The sequence below is a fragment of the Nicotiana attenuata genome, chromosome 2 (assembly GCF_001879085.1).
Source record: "Nicotiana attenuata strain UT chromosome 2, NIATTr2, whole genome shotgun sequence".
NCBI classification, from domain to species: Eukaryota; Viridiplantae; Streptophyta; class Magnoliopsida; order Solanales; family Solanaceae; genus Nicotiana; species Nicotiana attenuata.
In genome coordinates, this window is record NC_031990.1 from 91,098,909 (window position 1) to 91,115,741 (window position 16,833).

At 41.4% G+C, this 16,833-nt stretch overlaps 2 protein-coding genes across 3 annotated transcripts in view; one reads left to right on the plus strand and one right to left on the minus strand.

The window, feature by feature from the left end:
• Positions 1 to 1,664, plus strand: part of LOC109214862 (tetratricopeptide repeat protein 7A-like) — a 7,429-nt gene extending 5,765 nt beyond the window's left edge. For both annotated transcript variants that reach the window (XM_019378818.1, XM_019378828.1), the window contains exons 5-6: positions 894 to 1,047; positions 1,201 to 1,664. In XM_019378818.1, the coding sequence (XP_019234363.1) occupies positions 894 to 1,047; positions 1,201 to 1,511 (465 nt within the window). In that variant the 3' untranslated portion in view covers positions 1,512 to 1,664. The remainder of the gene's footprint in view (positions 1 to 893; positions 1,048 to 1,200) is intronic.
• Positions 7,956 to 10,491, minus strand: LOC109214873 (multiple organellar RNA editing factor 2, chloroplastic-like). Its single transcript, XM_019378840.1, has 4 exons — positions 10,063 to 10,491; positions 9,631 to 9,728; positions 9,463 to 9,528; positions 7,956 to 8,408 (listed from the first exon to the last, which is right to left on the minus strand). Exons 1-4 carry the CDS (start codon positions 10,428 to 10,430, stop codon positions 8,266 to 8,268), a joined length of 675 nt encoding a protein of 224 aa, XP_019234385.1. The 5' UTR covers positions 10,431 to 10,491; the 3' UTR covers positions 7,956 to 8,265.

Consider the following 16,833-nt stretch of genomic DNA (forward strand, 5'->3'; position numbering starts at 1 on the left):
GAAGCATGACCTTTCTTCTCTGTTGAAGCCAGAGAAGTCTGTTCATTGTCATTGTCATGAATTGCCTAACTGTCTACATTTTCAATATGGTACAAATAAAATGTTCACTTTTGGGGGGTTGGGATAGGTTGGCTTTATAAGTTTCTTTGGGTCTTTTACAAGTAGGAGGCATTTTTATATATTTTGGCTATATTCTCCACGTGTCGCTGACAATATTTCATGATTATGGAAGGATTAAAATTAAGTCTTTAGTTTCTTAGAGAGCTGGTAGTAGGAGAAATTATCTTAAGTGGCGTAGATTCTTTCCCTCGAATAGAGTTTTGTTTCAAGGTAAAAAAAATTATACTATGAAGTTTCATTGAAGTTGGTACATTAACTTGAACATTCGAGTTATTAGCTCTGGCTTGCAAGTTATTTCATCCACTGTCATGAAGTTCTATAGAATTTATTAACCCAATCATTGACGATGAGATTTGCGACAGTGATTGATAAGAGAAGAGACCATGATAAGAGAAGAGACCATGCTACCTGAAAAGCCAAACTTCCCATTTTACCCGTAATGAGATGATTTATAGCCACGCAAATATCTATGGATTGTTTTAGACCATAAGTTTAAAAAATTTCTGTTCTTTCTTAAACTCCGTGCCCAGTCAAACATGAGTTTTATTTTTTAATTAAGCACATCTTAATCCTCTGCTTTCATCTTCATCTTTTTTTGGCTCTTTTAATGTGCAACCAAGTGTTGCAGCTTTGACTTAACTACCTTCTTTCGTACGAATCCCTTTCTGTTGTCTTGCTTGCTGCCGCTTTCCAACCCCTCAGGAAATTATTATTATTATGATTTTTTTGTTGAAAGGAAGAAGTTATATGTTTAATGTTCATTTATGTAACAGGAGGAAGGAAGCCGCAATAGAACTATGGAGCTGGAAATGTGGCATGATCTTGCTTCCATCTACATTAAATCATCTCAGTGGCAAGATGCAGAGATCTGTCTTTCCAAATCCGAGGCCATTAGTTGTTATTCCGCTTCTCGATTGTATATTTCTGGTAGATATATTTCACTCATTATCTCCTCATGCATTGCTTAGTGCTTACTATGCTAAATCATTTTCATGTATCTCAGATGTTACATTTTTATTGGTCTTATATTCGTGAGAAAGCAAAGCAAAAAGGTTATTGATGATGAAATATATTATGCAGGTTTGCTTCAGCAGTCGAAGGGCCTTTATAAAGCTGCATTAAGAGATTACACGAACGCTCTAGCTATTGATCAATGGCACATTCCAAGTCTAATATCAACGGCGGTGGTACTTAGGCAGATAGGTGACCATTCTCCTGGGATTGTTAAAAGTTTTCTGATGGAAGCACTACGACTTGATCGGATGAGTGCTTCTGCATGGCATAATCTTGGCCTGGTTTACAAAGAGGAAGGTGCATCAATGGAAGCAGCCGAGTGCTTTCAAGCAGCTATACTTCTGCAAGAGACTGAGCCGATTGAACCGTTCAGATGACTACCCTTTTGTACATACTTTTTAACAGATTGTTCAAGTCGCAACCTTGCTGCAACGATCATATTCATCTTGTTAGTTTCATTGTGTAAATAGTAGTAGATAACCCTAATCCCATATGTATTAGGAGTAGGACATGTATTGTGTATATATAGGGCTCAGTGTATCATTGTCTTAATACATCAATAATATATTTTCTCCCGTGCTTTCTCACATGGTATCAGAGCAACCGTGAGAAATTTATCGTTGTGTGTCATTCCAACGATATCCGGGAAGAAACAACTCAGTCACCGTGCAATTTTCCGGTGACCTAAGTGACTAATTGCGTCAAAGTCACTAATTATCAGTGTTGTGCAAAAACCAACACCACCACAGGGTTCCCAAGGCTCCGGCGACCAAACCCCAGTAAACCCCACCGGAAAACACCCCATCACGCGCCCTCACGCGCCGGCGATATTCCGGCAAATCTGACCCACGCGCCCCCACGCGCCGGCGCGTGAGCACTGTTTCGGCCATTTTTTGAAAATCTTCCAGTTGGACAGTCGGATCGCCTAGTAATTCCGAGTCTGTCCATACCTTTTTCGTTTGATTCCGACCACTTTGAGTTTTTCCGGTGACTACACTGATTTTTCCGGCGCGTGACACCTTTTCCGGCCACTTTTTCGCGAAATTTCTTCAGGACAGCTTGCTCACCTCACAATTCCGAGTCCATTGGTACTATTTCCGACAGATTCCGACAACTTTGGAATTTTCCGGCAAGCTAAAGTGATTTTTCCGGCGTGAACAGTGATCCCAGCAATTTTCTGCTTTTTCCGGCACGATATTATAATGGAATTCGTACCTGAAGCCATTAACTCACAATCCGTTGGATTAAATGCAACAAATCCAATCCAAATGGTTTCTTTACCGGATTATATTGAGTTCCTTCAGTACAAAGCACGTAAACACACATCTTCAGGACTAACCTCCGTTGTTCCAACAAATAGTAGCATGACCGGTGTCTCCCAATCTTCACCTTCTGAGTCTTGGGTCATTGATTCAGGTGCATCTGATCATATTTCTGGTAACAAATCTCTTTTCACTAGTATCTCATATTCTGAATCTCTTCCAACAGTCACAATGGCCAATGGGTCTCAAGCCATGGCAACTGCAATAGGTCAAGCAAGTCCACTTCCTTCCTTACCTTTAGACTCAGTTCTTTATGTTCCTGGTAGTCCGTTTAATCTCATAGCCGTTAGTCGCTTAGCCAAATCACTTAAATCTGTTGTTCTATTTCTTGATGACCTTGTTTTTATACAGGAACGCAGTACAGGGCGGATCATTGGTACCGGACGTGAATCAGATGGACTTTATTACCTTATCCTTGCAAAATCACATGGACTCGCATCTTGTCTTCCTCCAATAACTTCTCTCGTTACTGATTCACCAGATTTATTACATAAGCGGTTTGGACATCCCAGTTTGTCAAAACTTCAGAAAATGGTACCTGGCTTATCTCACTTGTCCACTCTAGAATGTGAGTCGTGTCAGCTCGGTAAGCATACCCGCTCCCATTTCCCCCGACGTCTTGACAATCGAGCAGAGTCACCTTTTACTTTAGTCCATTCAGATGTTTGGGGTCCTAGTCGGGTTAGCTCTACCTTAGGATTCCGCTACTTTGTCAGTTTCATTGATGATTATTCCAGGTGCACTTGGATATTTTTGATGAAAAACCGATCTGAGTTGTTTTCTATTTTCCAGACCTTCCATGCTGAAATTCAAAATCAATTTTGGGTTTCTATCCGCACATTTCGTAGTGATAATTCCCTAGAGTATTTGTCTTCCCCATTTAAGCAATTTATGAACTCCCATGGGATTATTCATCAAACATCTTGTCCGTACACATCCCAACAAAATGGGGTAGCTGAAAGAAAGAATAGACATCTTATTGAAACTGCTCGTACCCTACTCATACAATCTCATGTTCCGCTGCGTTTTTGGGGGGATGCAGTTCTTACATCTTGTTATCTTATTAATCGTATGCCATCTACAACTATCCAAAATCAAGTTCCATTCTCTGTCCTGTTTCCCCACTTACCTTTGTTCTCTCTTCCACCCCGTGTCTTTGGGAGTACGTGTTTTGTTCATGACCTTACTCCAGGAAAAGATAAGTTAGCTCCTCGTGCTCTTAAGTGCATATTTCTGGGTTACTCGAGAACGCAAAAGGGATATCGATGTTATTCTCCTGACCTCCATCGATTTCTTATGTCTGCTGATGTTACCTTCTTCGAAACCCAATCATACTTCACAGGTCCAGTTAATCACTTAGATATTTCTGAGGTGCTACCTGTTCCTTCTTTTGGGGATTCAGTCCCTATCTCCCATTCATCTTCCTCCATAGCTCCACCGCCTACAGTTCCAGTTCACAGCTCCACCACCTAGTCCAGGCACCACCTAGTCCAGTTCCACCAACTCTAGCTCCAGTGCCACCACCTAGTCCAGTTCCACCAACTCTAGCTCCAGTGCCACCACCTAGTCGAGTTCAACCTTCTACAGCTCCACCACTCCTGACTTATCATCGTCGTCCGCCCCCACCATCAGGCCCAGCTGATTCACGTCCTGCACCAGACCCTACTGATACTGCGGACTTGTCTCCTCTTAATCAACCGGTTGCACTACCAAAAGGTATACGGTCCACAGTTAATCCTAATCCTCATTATATCGGTTTAAGTTACCATCGTCTCTCATCATCCCATTGTGCATTTGTGTCATCTTTGTCCTCTGTTTCCATTCCTAAGTCTACAGGTGAAGCACTGTCTCATCCTGGATGGTGACAGGCTATGATTGACGAGATGTCTGCTTTACATACGAGTGGTACTTGGGAGCTTGTTCCTCTTCCTTCAAGTAAATCGACTGTTGGTTGTCGTTGGGTGTATGCAGTCAAAGTTGGTCCAGATGGCCAGGTTGATCGACTTAAGGCTCGTCTTGTTGCCAAAGGATATACTCAGATATTTGGACTTGATTACAGTGATACTTTCTCTCCCGTGGCTAAAATTGCATCAGTCCGCCTTTTTCTATCCATGACTGCTGTTCGCCATTGGCCTCTCTATCAGTTGGACATTAAGAATGCTTTTCTTCACGGTGACCTTGAGGATGAGGTTTATATGGAGCAACCACCTGGTTTTGTTGCTCAGGGGGAGTCTAGTGGCCTTGTATGTCGGTTGCGCCGATCACTCTATGGTCTAAAGCAGTCTCCTCGAGCTTGGTTTGGTAAGTTCAGCACAGTTATTCAGGAGTTTGGCATGACTCGTAGTGAAGCTGATCACTCTGTATTTTATCGACATTCTGCTTCAAATCTCTGTATTTATCTGGTCGTTTATGTTGACGATATTGTTATTACCGGCAATGATCAGGATGGTATTAGTAAGTTGAAGCAACATCTCCTTCAGCACTTTCAGACTAAGGATCTGGGCAGATTAAAGTATTTTCTGGGTATTGAGGTCGCTCAGTCTAGCTCGGGTATTGTGATCTCACAACGGAAGTATGCCTTAGATATTCTTGAGGAAACAGGAATGACAGGTTGTAGACCTGTTGACACTCCGATGGATCCGAATTCTAAACTTCTGCCAGGACAGGGGGAGCCTCTTAGCGATCCTGCAAGATATAGGCGGTTGGTTGGTAAATTAAATTACCTCACAGTGACTAGACCTGACATTTCCTTTCCTGTGAGTGTTGTGAGTCAGTTTATGGATTCTCCATGTGATAGTCATTGGGATGCTGTTGTTCGCATTCTTCGGTATATAAAATCAGCTCCAGGCAAAGGCTTATTGTTTGAAGATCGAGGCCATGAGCAGATCGTTGGATACTCAGATGCTGATTGGGCAGGATCACCTTCTGATAGACGTTCTACGTCTGGATATTGTGTCTTAGTAGGAGGAAATTTGGTGTCTTGGAAGAGCAAGAAACAGAATGTGGTTGCTCGGTCTAGTGCAGAAGCAGAATATCGAGCAATGGCTATGACCACGTGTGAGCTAATTTGGATCAAACAGTTGCTCAAGGAGCTAAAATTTGGTGAGATTAGTCAGATGGGACTTGTGTGTGATAATCAAGCTGCTCTTCATATTGCGTCAAATCCAGTGTTCCATGAGAGAACAAAACACATCGAGATTGACTGTCACTTTGTTAGAGAAAAGATACTCTCAGGAGATATTGCTACAAAATTTGTAAAGTCAAATGATCAGCTTGCTGATATTTTCACCAAGTCCCTCACTGGTCCTCGTATTAGTTATATATGTAACAAGCTCGGTACATATGATTTATATGCACCAGCTTGAGGGGGAGTGTTAGTTTCATTGTGTAAATAGTAGTAGATAACCCTAATCCCATATGTATTAGGAGTAGGACATGTATTGTGTATATATAGGGCTCAGTGTATCATTGTCTTAATACATCAATAATATATTTTCTCCCGTGCTTTCTAACACATCTCTTGGAGTTAAGATCTTGTAGTTCTATGACACGAGGGAAAGATTTAGCGATTTTGAAGCATAAGTCGGGGTGCTTCCAAATGATTCATAATGGAGAGATTTTTTGTCAGAAGAGGGAGTTTTTTCGTTAGATCTGATAAGAGAGGAGTATAGAGTTCGAAATGGTAGGCTCTTACTTCCTATAGCACATGCTATTCTACAAAACTTTCTTGCCTTTGGATGTACAGGTGGTTCTGAAACTCACAAGTTTATGATACATAAACAAAGTTATCCAGACAACATCTTGCAATTGCTCTGTTAAGGAATCAGTTGACCTTGTCCTTGTATCCATCTTGTGTAATGTATATTGTAAGACCTAACTTAACAAATACACTGGTTGTGTTATCTGGCTATTAGTTGTAGCTAAAAAATTTCAGGGGGGGAAGGGCATGAAGGTCCAAGTATAATTATGAAAGACACCATCAGTAGTATGACAGCACCTTCGGTTCAGACCAGCTTGCGCGCATCTGACTATTTCACTTGCTACCTGCAAATATCTAACAGCACAACTATTGGGTTATTCTGCACACCAACTATTGAGATATACTGTAACCTAATTTTTTATTTTTTTGGTGGGGGGGGGGGGGGGGTGGGGCCTGGGGGGGGGGCGTGAGTATGTACGACTGATCTTTCAGTGTGGGGGGGGGGGGGGGCATGGGTGGGGGGCCTGAATATGAACACTGATCTTTCATGGTTTTCACCTGATGGGACATTTCTTAACGAGTTTAACTAGTGAAAATAGCACGGGCAAGCCAGTTTCCGGACTGGTAATTGAAAAATAGCCTGCGTTTGCAAGTCATTGAAAAATAGCCATTATTTTGCTGCAACACGGAAAGTTCCAGCATAATATACTGGAGATTGGTGCACCTGTGTATGAACTTCAAGCATATTATACTGGAACTCCAACACACGGAAAGTTCCAGCATACTATACTGGTGATTTGAGCACCTATGTATGAACTTCTGGAACTCCAGTATATTATGTTGGAATATTTCCGGATTTTGAACAGTGTTTTCGTTCAGATTTATCTTTACATGAAGAGTGGCTAAATTTCAATTTACTTTTGAAACTTGTGACTATTTTTCAATTACCACTTGTAAATCTGGCTATTTTTGAATTTCACCCGCTTAACTCTTGTGTGCACTAATATGCATCGATAGTGTAAAGTTAGAAGTTAAATCTTTTCTCAACAGCAAATCCACAATCATCTTGACAGCAGCCAAAATAACAACACCTTCACCTGCCAACGCATTCATTGAGGATTTCGTAGAGCAAGAATTGATAGGGTATGCACACTTTCTAAATAGTACTCCTGAATACAGCATACTACAGTTTGTGTCACATTATCAAGAATTATTGCATACACACTAACACACCAGACTCATTAACTTTAGGGCTTCTTCTCATACTTTGGCATTTGGCCCCCAAAAAGGATTGCCGTTTTAGATCCTTGGAAAATCCCTTTCCTTAATACCGTTATGCTGCCCGAGTCGAGGGGCTATTGGAAACAGCCTCTCTATCTCCACAAGGTAGGGGTAAGGTCTACGTACACACTATCCTCTCCGAATCCCACTAAGTATGCTGCCCGAGTCGAGGGGCTATTGGAAACAGCCTCTCTACCTCCACAAGGTAGGGGTAAGTTAAGGTCTACGTACACACTATCCTCTCCGAATCCCACTAAGTATGCTGCCCGAGTCGAGGGGCTATTGGAAACAGCCTCTCTACCTCCACAAGGTAGGGGTAAGATCTACGTACACACTATCCTCTCCGAATCCCACTAAGTGAGAATATACTAGGTATGCTGTTGTTGTTTAATACCCTTATGCTGGAGCTATCGTAGTTGGCTTTGAAGCAGCTGTGTGACACTGGCATTCTGCAGACGTCGGCTATTCCCATTTTCGACATATCCGACTGGACAATTTGGCAAAGGAAGAAGAGAGGAGAACATTTAAGATAAAACTATATCAGAATGCAAACAAAGAAGACTAATGACTTTACAGATGAATGACCTTTATGAGCCATACTGACTATTAAATGCCTACTTTTTTAAGAGTTCCAACTAAATCATCAAATGTTCCAATAGCTCAGACCAATAGAAAACAAGAACGACTAATACATTCTCTTTTCATGATATAATCTTTTTTTCCCCAACGAGGATAAAAAAGCTGGACAACTATCACACAGAGCCCCAACTTGCTTGGGATTGAGGCGCAGCAGTAGTAGTCGTTGTACTATCACACAGAGGTCAATCTTCACCGCATGTTTTCACGGCGCCTCACATAACGTGTTCGGTCATTATATCTTGGTCTGTCTTGAGCTCTCTGGGGCACTGGCTCCACTCTCCTTTGTCTTTCAGGTGACCTCTGAACTATCTCTCCATTCACACATAGCTCAGCTGACAATCATCAAATTAGAAAAAATGTTAGGGATGCAAACCTCAAAACATATTATTACTATTTTCAAAGTCCTTGTTTCAATTTGCCATAAACCATGTCTAGTACTCTTCATTGCCGGGCCATGGGCCTAAATACTCAGGGAGACAACCAAAGGTGCTACAAATATTTTGAGCATAAAATATAAGAAGCAGCGGGATATTTACTTCCTAGCACAGACAACAGGATTGAGGCATAGTTGATTGATCTATTAATCATAGACAAAAGGATTTTCTAAACACAAAGATGTGAGGAGGAGATAGAGACAGGCAATCGTGATTGCTAATATAATACCAAAAGAAGCTTGTTTCTTTTCAGCATTTTTATTCATAGATCAACAATCACATCCAAAACTGAAAATGAAGAAAAACAAAGAAATGAGATGCAAGAATTTTATATGCTAAGGTCAATGAAGATGTCATTGACGCTTGACAGTAGATTGTAATCAAAGAGAAGATCGAAGAAAAAACAGGCTAAAGAAGTCTATGCGTGCAACACATGCAGGATGGGGATAAGCCAACCAGATCAAAGTGGTTCAAATTTCTTTCCTATTACCACTATAAAACACTAACGACCAAAATAGTTTTATCCTATAAAGGTTCATCACCACGATGCCTCTCGAGGGGAGTATATGTGTAGCCAAACAATTAATAACTACTTGAATGCTGAGGGATCTCTTCTCCTCGCTGGGGATCAAATCTGAGGCTTCTGAGCTAATTTTTAAATGCAAAAAACACAGTACATCAGTGAGCAGCCTAATAGTAATCGACGATTTCAAAGAGAGCTTGGAGACGGTGTGAACCATCGGAACAGCTTAAAACAATGTCAAATAACTGTGCTCTAACAGTAACTCAGTCACGGGTAGGTTTCCAAGATAGCAAACAGGGCAAAGGGCACGTCTAGCCAAGCAGGTGTTACCAGTTATCACTGTGGTAGAAAGACCAGACACAAATTATAAAGAAAAAGTTCATGTTTTGCTTCTTAACACGGGTAGATCAGCAGCAGGAAAAGATGTACCTCCATAATCCTTGTTCTCTGGATCGACATATGAATCTGGTAGGACAAAGAGAACACCAGGCAAACCTGTAAAGATTTCAAAGCACACAGACTTTGAGATACATTGAGAGTTTGTGATTAGCATTGATTACTCACTTACGGAATCAATAAATTGATCCAAACACTAACCTTCGAGCTTATTCGATGTCTCTTCATCAATCTCACATCCAAAACCAAAGTATCTTTCGCATGAAACATTGTATATCTTCTTCTTGGCCTCTTCTTCACTAGTTATCATAGTTCAGAACAAAAGCTGGTAATTTAACATTTGAAATGTCTACAAAACTACTTTCAATCTAGAAAAGCACCGCTAAAAGAATACTACAGAGCCAAAATCCAACAGTTTAAGCCAGCAAGTGAAGTGCCTACACAAAAACTTCTCATATTTGCCTATATATAATACTACAAGTAGTCAAAAGCTTTTCATTTTCTACACAAAATCTTTTCAAGTAATCACAAACTTTTCTTCTCCAATCTTTGCCTATATTTTTATAATTGGACTTAATGTGATTCGGCTGTAAAATATTCAGCTATAAATTTAGAACAAGTAGCAAAAATTACCTTCCAACAACTTTAGCCAAAGTTTGTATGTAACAATCGATCATCTGCTGTTTAGTAGCACCTTCACCTCCAGGTTTATCCATAACTATAAGCCAGTGCTCATAATCACACCCGGGGAAAAGCGGAGCCATTTCAGTGGGCGGGCGGTCGCCGGAGTAATTCGACCCGGAGTTCAACGGCGAGTATGCAGACCGATTAGCTTTGCATGTTATAATGTTCACCCGACATGACTTTGGAGCCCCGACCCGGATGGATGTCGGACGGACGGCGATATTTAATGGTCGGAGTTTCGGGGTTGTGAAGAATAGTTCGCCGCCGGCAAGAGATACGGAGGTCGACGGAAAGGGAACGGCTGTCGTGCCGGCCATTGTTGGTGGGAGACAGAGGATAAGGGGAGGGTTTATAGTGTGGGTTTTAAGAAATGATAATAATAATAATAATAATAATAATAATGAAGTTAAACTAAAGAAAATACTTTTCAAATGAGCTTTTATCTTATTATTCAACAATTTTTAAAAATTTAGAAATTACTTCAATTGGTTTATATAAGCAAAGAATGCTATGTTTTGTTTGATTGCTATAAAAAATAAATTGAGAAAAACATTTTTCTTCGTATCAAATACATCCAAAATGTTGCTTTGTATTGTACAAATTATATCTTCTATTGCCCTTTATGTTACTAATCTTTCTTAAACTTTTATCGCGTCAAATTCTACTATATAAATTAACATGTATGTTCAAATAACCAAAATAGTTCTTTGAATTTGGTGATCTCTATATTCAAGTTCGTTTACCTCGAAAATACGAGTAACAATTAAATTTGATTTGTGGTTTTAAAATATGTGATTAGATTCAATACCAATTAATAATCAAGAAATATGAAGTAGAAGTGAAAGAAATAAGTGAATCAAACCAATATAACTCAGCAGCAATGACCTCGAGGTGGGTTTAGAATAGTAAGAACAATTAAGCGAAAAAAGTAAAGTAAGAGCAGTAGAGTTAAAGGACAATTCTGATGAACACTAGGCAAAAAGTAGAGAGTATATTCTTTGCTCAATGATTAGATGATCTTACAAATGATTGGGGTCCTCTTTATATAATAGGGGAACCCTAAATAAGGTATATTTCTATTTACATTAAAGAATATTCTTAATACAGTTGTCTAACCGCCTAGTACGAAACCGTACAATCCTATCCCGGGATTCGCACCATGATCTTGGGGACATGGCAGGAAGCCAGGAATCTAGCTCATTCTGTTACAAATCCTCAACGGTACAATTTCGGGATCGAGCATACTCGACCTCGGTGTACATCGTGCTTCAATATTCGGGCATTGCACTCTATCCTCGAGCTCTTGGTCCTTCGAGCTCGAACTCGACCTCGCCTGAACTCGGGCTCAAGATGACCCCTCGAGCCTACAGATTGGAGGCATACGATTCCGACCGTATAATAGTCCCCGCGTTTCTTCTAGTAGGACGATAAGAAACGAATTGAGTCTTTGATCCTTACCCCGATTTGTTACGACATCATCATCGTGGCGTAAGCGACTGAGGAACAAAAGTTTGGAAGCTGGCCCTTTCCGAGAGCGACTCCGAGAACTCTAGCGAGTCCGACGGTGGGGAAGATTCTGAGGGTGAAGACGCTTCTGCCGATAAAGATTGTGCTGCTTAGGTTTCATGTTCTTCGTGATTCTTCGCTTTTGAGGCTGATCGACCCTTATGAGGCACTCTTGATCGTGACCTATAGCCCCTGTAAATAGGTTTATACAAAACTTTTATCCTTCCATGGCTCCGAAATCTGTTACCCTTTTGTGCGGGTCCGAGTGTCTTAGAATTCCCTTTGAATGTCCACAGTTTCGAGATGGCAATGGCCGATAATAAGTACAGCCCTCGACCGTTTCTGATCGAAGGACCCTGAATGATCATTCGAACTTGAGTTTGAGTAGATCCTAGGCCAAACAGTAGATGAGGTTTGGGCTTGATGGTTGAGTGAGTATATGCTCGGTCTTGAAATGAAAAATAGCCCTCAGGCTTTATAGTCGAGTGAGGATTTGCCCGAACTCGAAGTAAAGTTAGCCCTTAGGCTTCATAGATAGTCCCCGAGTGAAGATTTTGTCGAACTCGGATAGCCCTTGGGCCTAGTAGTCGAGTGAGCGTTTGCTCGAACTCGAAATAAAGTTAGCTCTTAGGCTTTACAAATAGTTCCCGAGTGAGAATTTGCTCGAACTCGGCCTAAGGTAGCCCTTGGGCTTTTTTATATTGGCCCTTAGGCTCTTTGGATCGGCCCTTAGGCTCTTTTGTATTGGCCCTTAGGCTCTTTGGATCGGCCCTTAGGCTCTTTGAGTTGGGCCAATTCGGCCTCTAATAACGGCTATAATTTTTCCCTCTTTTCGGCTAAAAGACTTAGTGAAAATTTTTCTATGCCTTAGCATGTGTTTCTTGTACCCGTTGGGTTTTTCGAAGGTTCGACCGATCGAAACCTTATTTGTAATTCGTTTGTGTAACGACAATCGAATACCTCTTAAGGCTTTTTCGAAGGCTGATGTTATCGAAGCCTTTAACTTATTCGAGGGCTGATTCTATCGAAGTCCTTTATCATTTGCTTTTGCCGAGGGTAGCCTGATTCAACCGTTTTTTTTCAAAGTGTTTGAAGGCCTTTATTTTATGGCGGAAGTCGGACGTCTCCGAGCCGATTATTTCGGTCGTAGCCTTTTTATATGACCGTACTCTTATGGTCGTAGCCTTCGGGTATGTCTCTTGAACTTGTTTCCCGATAACATTTCGAACTTGTTCGAAATATTAGTCCCCGAGTGTGATGGCCTTGGCTTATATATCGGGGATGCCTCTTTGAGGTCTTATTATTTCGAACTCAGATAGCTCGAGTAAATAGTCCTCGAGTGTTCGAGACATGCTTGCACTTAGGTTAAGATAGCCCTTGGGCTTTTATGATCGAGTGAGGATTTGTTCGAACTCGAAGTAAAGTTAGCCCGTAAGCTTCATAGGCGGTCTCCGAGTGAGGGTTTGCTCGAACTCGGGCTAAGGTAGCCCTTGGGCTTTTGTATTTGTCACAGATTTCGGATGTCTCCGATCCGTGTTAGTTTGGTCGTAGCCTCTTTAGTTCGGAACTTCCCCTTTGGGTTGATCTTCCATTTCACTTCGAGCTTGCCCGAAGTGTCAGTCCCCAAGTGGGTGGCCGTGACCCGCAAAATCAAGGATTGCCTTTAAGGTCTTACGGTCTCGAAATATTAGCAGTTTGATTCCATTCACTTTTGGGATAGTAGCCCTCAAGCAAGGGTCAGTTGTTCGAATTTCTGCCGCGGTCGGCCCTTAAGCCTGTTTACACAATAGATCAAGAGTATAAAATATGAAAATTTAATAAGGGCAGGGGATATCGACAAGGAAAAGTACTTCTTTTGATAGATGATTTTACATGCGTGCATGCTTGATGTCTAGGGCTCGAGTAACCTACACGGGCACGGTTCATCTGACCGTTTGGCCCTTACAACACTTGCCTATCGAAGCCCTTGTAGAAAACCTCGGATTCTGTTGAATTGCTTTTAGTTAGCACGAACAACGGTTGCCTCGTTAAAAACCTCGCCGGAAAAACCTATTTGGGACAAAAATCGGTCCGAGGGAAAAAGAGTGCAACACGTGCTTCAAGATTCAGAGCTTCGTGCCAATCCTTATCGATAGCCTGCAAGTGTTAGTCGAAAAAGTAGAAAAGATTGGACTGAAGTCTTACCTTTATTTGAACTTTGGATACTTAACGTGATCTTCCTCGGCATCAAGCCCCCGTGAATTTTGACCTCGATCATTTCTCCTCTCATTTCATGTGAAGCTTTGCCCGGAACCGCTGCCTCTATAGTCTCTTTAGTATGGTTGATATCGATCTCTATTCGACCCCGGCTCTCGATCGATATCCCTTCGATCCTATCCATGATCCTGCTAGGATAAACGGACCCCGAAGGGCCCCCAAGTTGATCATCTTCGACCCTAATCTTCGACTGATACCGATTATGTACGTCGGCCCAAGTGACAACCGGGTACTCGATTAAACTTTGCTTCAACTGCTGTGACGCTATGGAACTCCGAGTGTTGAGACCTTGAGTGAAAGCTTGAATAGCCCAGTCATCGGTGACTGGAGGCAAATCCATTCTCTCCGCTTGGAATCGAGATACGAATCCCTGAGTATCTCGTTATTTTTCTGCCTTACCTTGAAAAGGTCCGACTTTCTTGTTGCAATTTTAATGGCTCCGGCGTGTGCCTTTACAAAAGAATCTGCAAGCATAGCAAACGAATCAATAGAATTAGGGGGTAAGTTATGATACCATATTAAGGCACCCTTCGATAGAGTCTCCCCGAGCTTCTTCAGCAGTACAGACTCGATTGCGTTGTCTTCCAAGTCGTTTCCCTTTATGGCGCATGCGTAAGAAGTAACGTGTTCATTTGGGTCAGAGGTTCCGTTGTATTTAGGTATATCGCGCATACAGAACTTCTTTGGGATAGGCTTCGAAGCCGCACTCGGAGGGAACGACCTTTGTACGAATTTCTTGGCATCCAATCCCTTCGAGATCGGGGGAGCTCCCGGTATTTGATCGACACAGGAGTTATAAGTCTCCACTTTTTTGTCTTATCCTCAATCCTCTTTTCCTCGGACTCTATCCTCTTGGCGAGCTCTCCGAGTATTCTCATAATAGTGCAGTCAATCCCCAAGCAATTTTCGTTTGACCTCTCTGGCGCCAGTACAGCACGTCGAGTGTTTTCCGGTTCAGCTATACTCGGAGTTTTGTTCTGGCTCCGAAGTTGAGGATGGCGATTTGCTGGGCTTGCAGCATCTCGAATATTACTTGGAGGCTGACTCCCCCATCTCCTATTCCTGGTGTTCCTTGGCCTCCAGGTCGGGCTTCCCTGCGTACACTCCCTCCGGGGTCTGTGCCTCGATCTGCGTTCAAAGCAATGTGCGAACTAATATCAACTGGTTCCATATTTAGCATTTCCCTTGGGTTTACCAGTGGTACACCGACCCCTATATTGTTGTGTTCTCCAAGACCTTCGTTGTCATGAACAGGGGCATTTTGTGAGCTAGACATGTTTCAGCTTGAGAATAAAAAAGTCTTGACAAGAAAAAGTGTAAAAATAACGTGTGTAATGAGAGTCAATAAACAAATAATCACTATTATCTTTAGCCCCACGGTGGGCGCCAAACTATTTACCTCGAAAATATGAGTAACAAGTAAATTTGATTTGTAGTTTTAAAGATATGTGATTAGATTAAATACCAATTATTAATCAAGAAATATGAAGTAGAAGTGAAAGAAATAATTGAATCAAATCAATATAACTCAGCAGCAGTGACCTCGAGCTTAGTGACCTCGAGGTGGGTTCAGAACAGTAAGAACAATTAAGCAAAAAAGTAAAGTAAAAGCAGTAAAGCTAAAGGACAATTCTGATGAACAACAGGCAAAAAGTAGAAAGTATATTTTTTGCTCAATGATTAGATGATCTTACAAATGATTGGGGTCCTCTTTATGTAATAGGGAAACCCTAAATAAGGTATATTTCTATGTACAGTAAAGAATATTCTTAATACAACTGTCTAACCGCCTAGTACAGAATCGTACATTCTTATCCCGGTATTTGCGCCATGATCTTGGGGACGTGGCAGGAATCTAGCTCATTCTGTTACAAATCCTCGGCGTTACAATTTCGGGATCGAGCATACTCGGCCTCGGTGTACATCGTGCTTCAATATTCGGGCATTGCACTCTGTCCTCGAGCTCCTGGTCCTTCGAGCTCGAACTCGACCTCGCCTGAACTCGGGCTCAAGATGACCCCTCGAGCCTACAGATCGGGGGCATACGATTCCGACCATATACAAAGTCATTTACTTAGTTATGAGTTAAAAAAATGGTTGTGATACGACGACTTAAATTATGATATATGTCATGAGTTTCAACTGTGGAATCACTCACTAATACTTGTATCAGGGTAGGCTGCCTACATCACACCCTCTTGGGGTACGATCTTCCCCGGATCATGGGTAAATACGGAATGCTTTGTGGGTCCAGCTGCACTTTCTTTTACATAATTTCAGAAGTTTAACTCGTACCGTCTAAAAATAGAACAAAAAAAGAAGAAAAAAAGAAGCGATTTATATTAATGCCATTATTATAATGCTTGTATTGGTCTAAATTTGGATGGCCTGATAACTACAAATAAATAGGGTCGTGGAAGAGTCGAGCATTGTACAATGGCGAGGAGTCGTCTCAAGGAGGATTATTGCCGAGGTCAAGAGAATGCAGCAAAGAAGTAACGGTAGGATAGCTCAGCAATAGACATAAGAAATATTCCTTTGGATATTACTTATATTGTACTTTTTAGGGTTTCTTAGGAATATCCCTTATAAATAGGAAGAGATAGAGAGCAAAAGGGGATCTTCACTTCTTGATAAAAACACTTTGTAAAGAGTTGACTTGAAAGAATATACAAATATTGTCTTGTTCACTGATTCTATAGCTCTACACATGTTATTCATTATTTGTTCACAAGATCCAAAGATTCCTTATCCATCTTCATTTACCTTTTGTCCCACGTTGCTGCCAGGAAGGAGAATCACCCAAACCATCTAACATTTGGGTGATAAATTCCTCTTTGTTACATTTATTGCCATTGTCTACATTTATTGCATGTTCTTATTACAAACACGTGCCCGATCTTTATTATTCTTAAACGTGATTTCATCCCATGGATCTGTCCAAGTTTTTTGTCTAGA

Coding starts and splice junctions, on each gene's coding strand:
- LOC109214873 (XM_019378840.1), bottom strand. CDS start 10,430: ATGGCCGGCACGACAGCCGTTCCCTTTCCGTCGACCTCCGTATCTCTT. Junction 9,729..10,062: donor TTGGCTAAAGTTGTTGGAAG/GTAATTTTTGCT, acceptor TATGATAACTAG/TGAAGAAGAGGCCAAGAAGA. Junction 9,529..9,630: donor GACATCGAATAAGCTCGAAG/GTTAGTGTTTGG, acceptor AAATCTTTACAG/GTTTGCCTGGTGTTCTCTTT.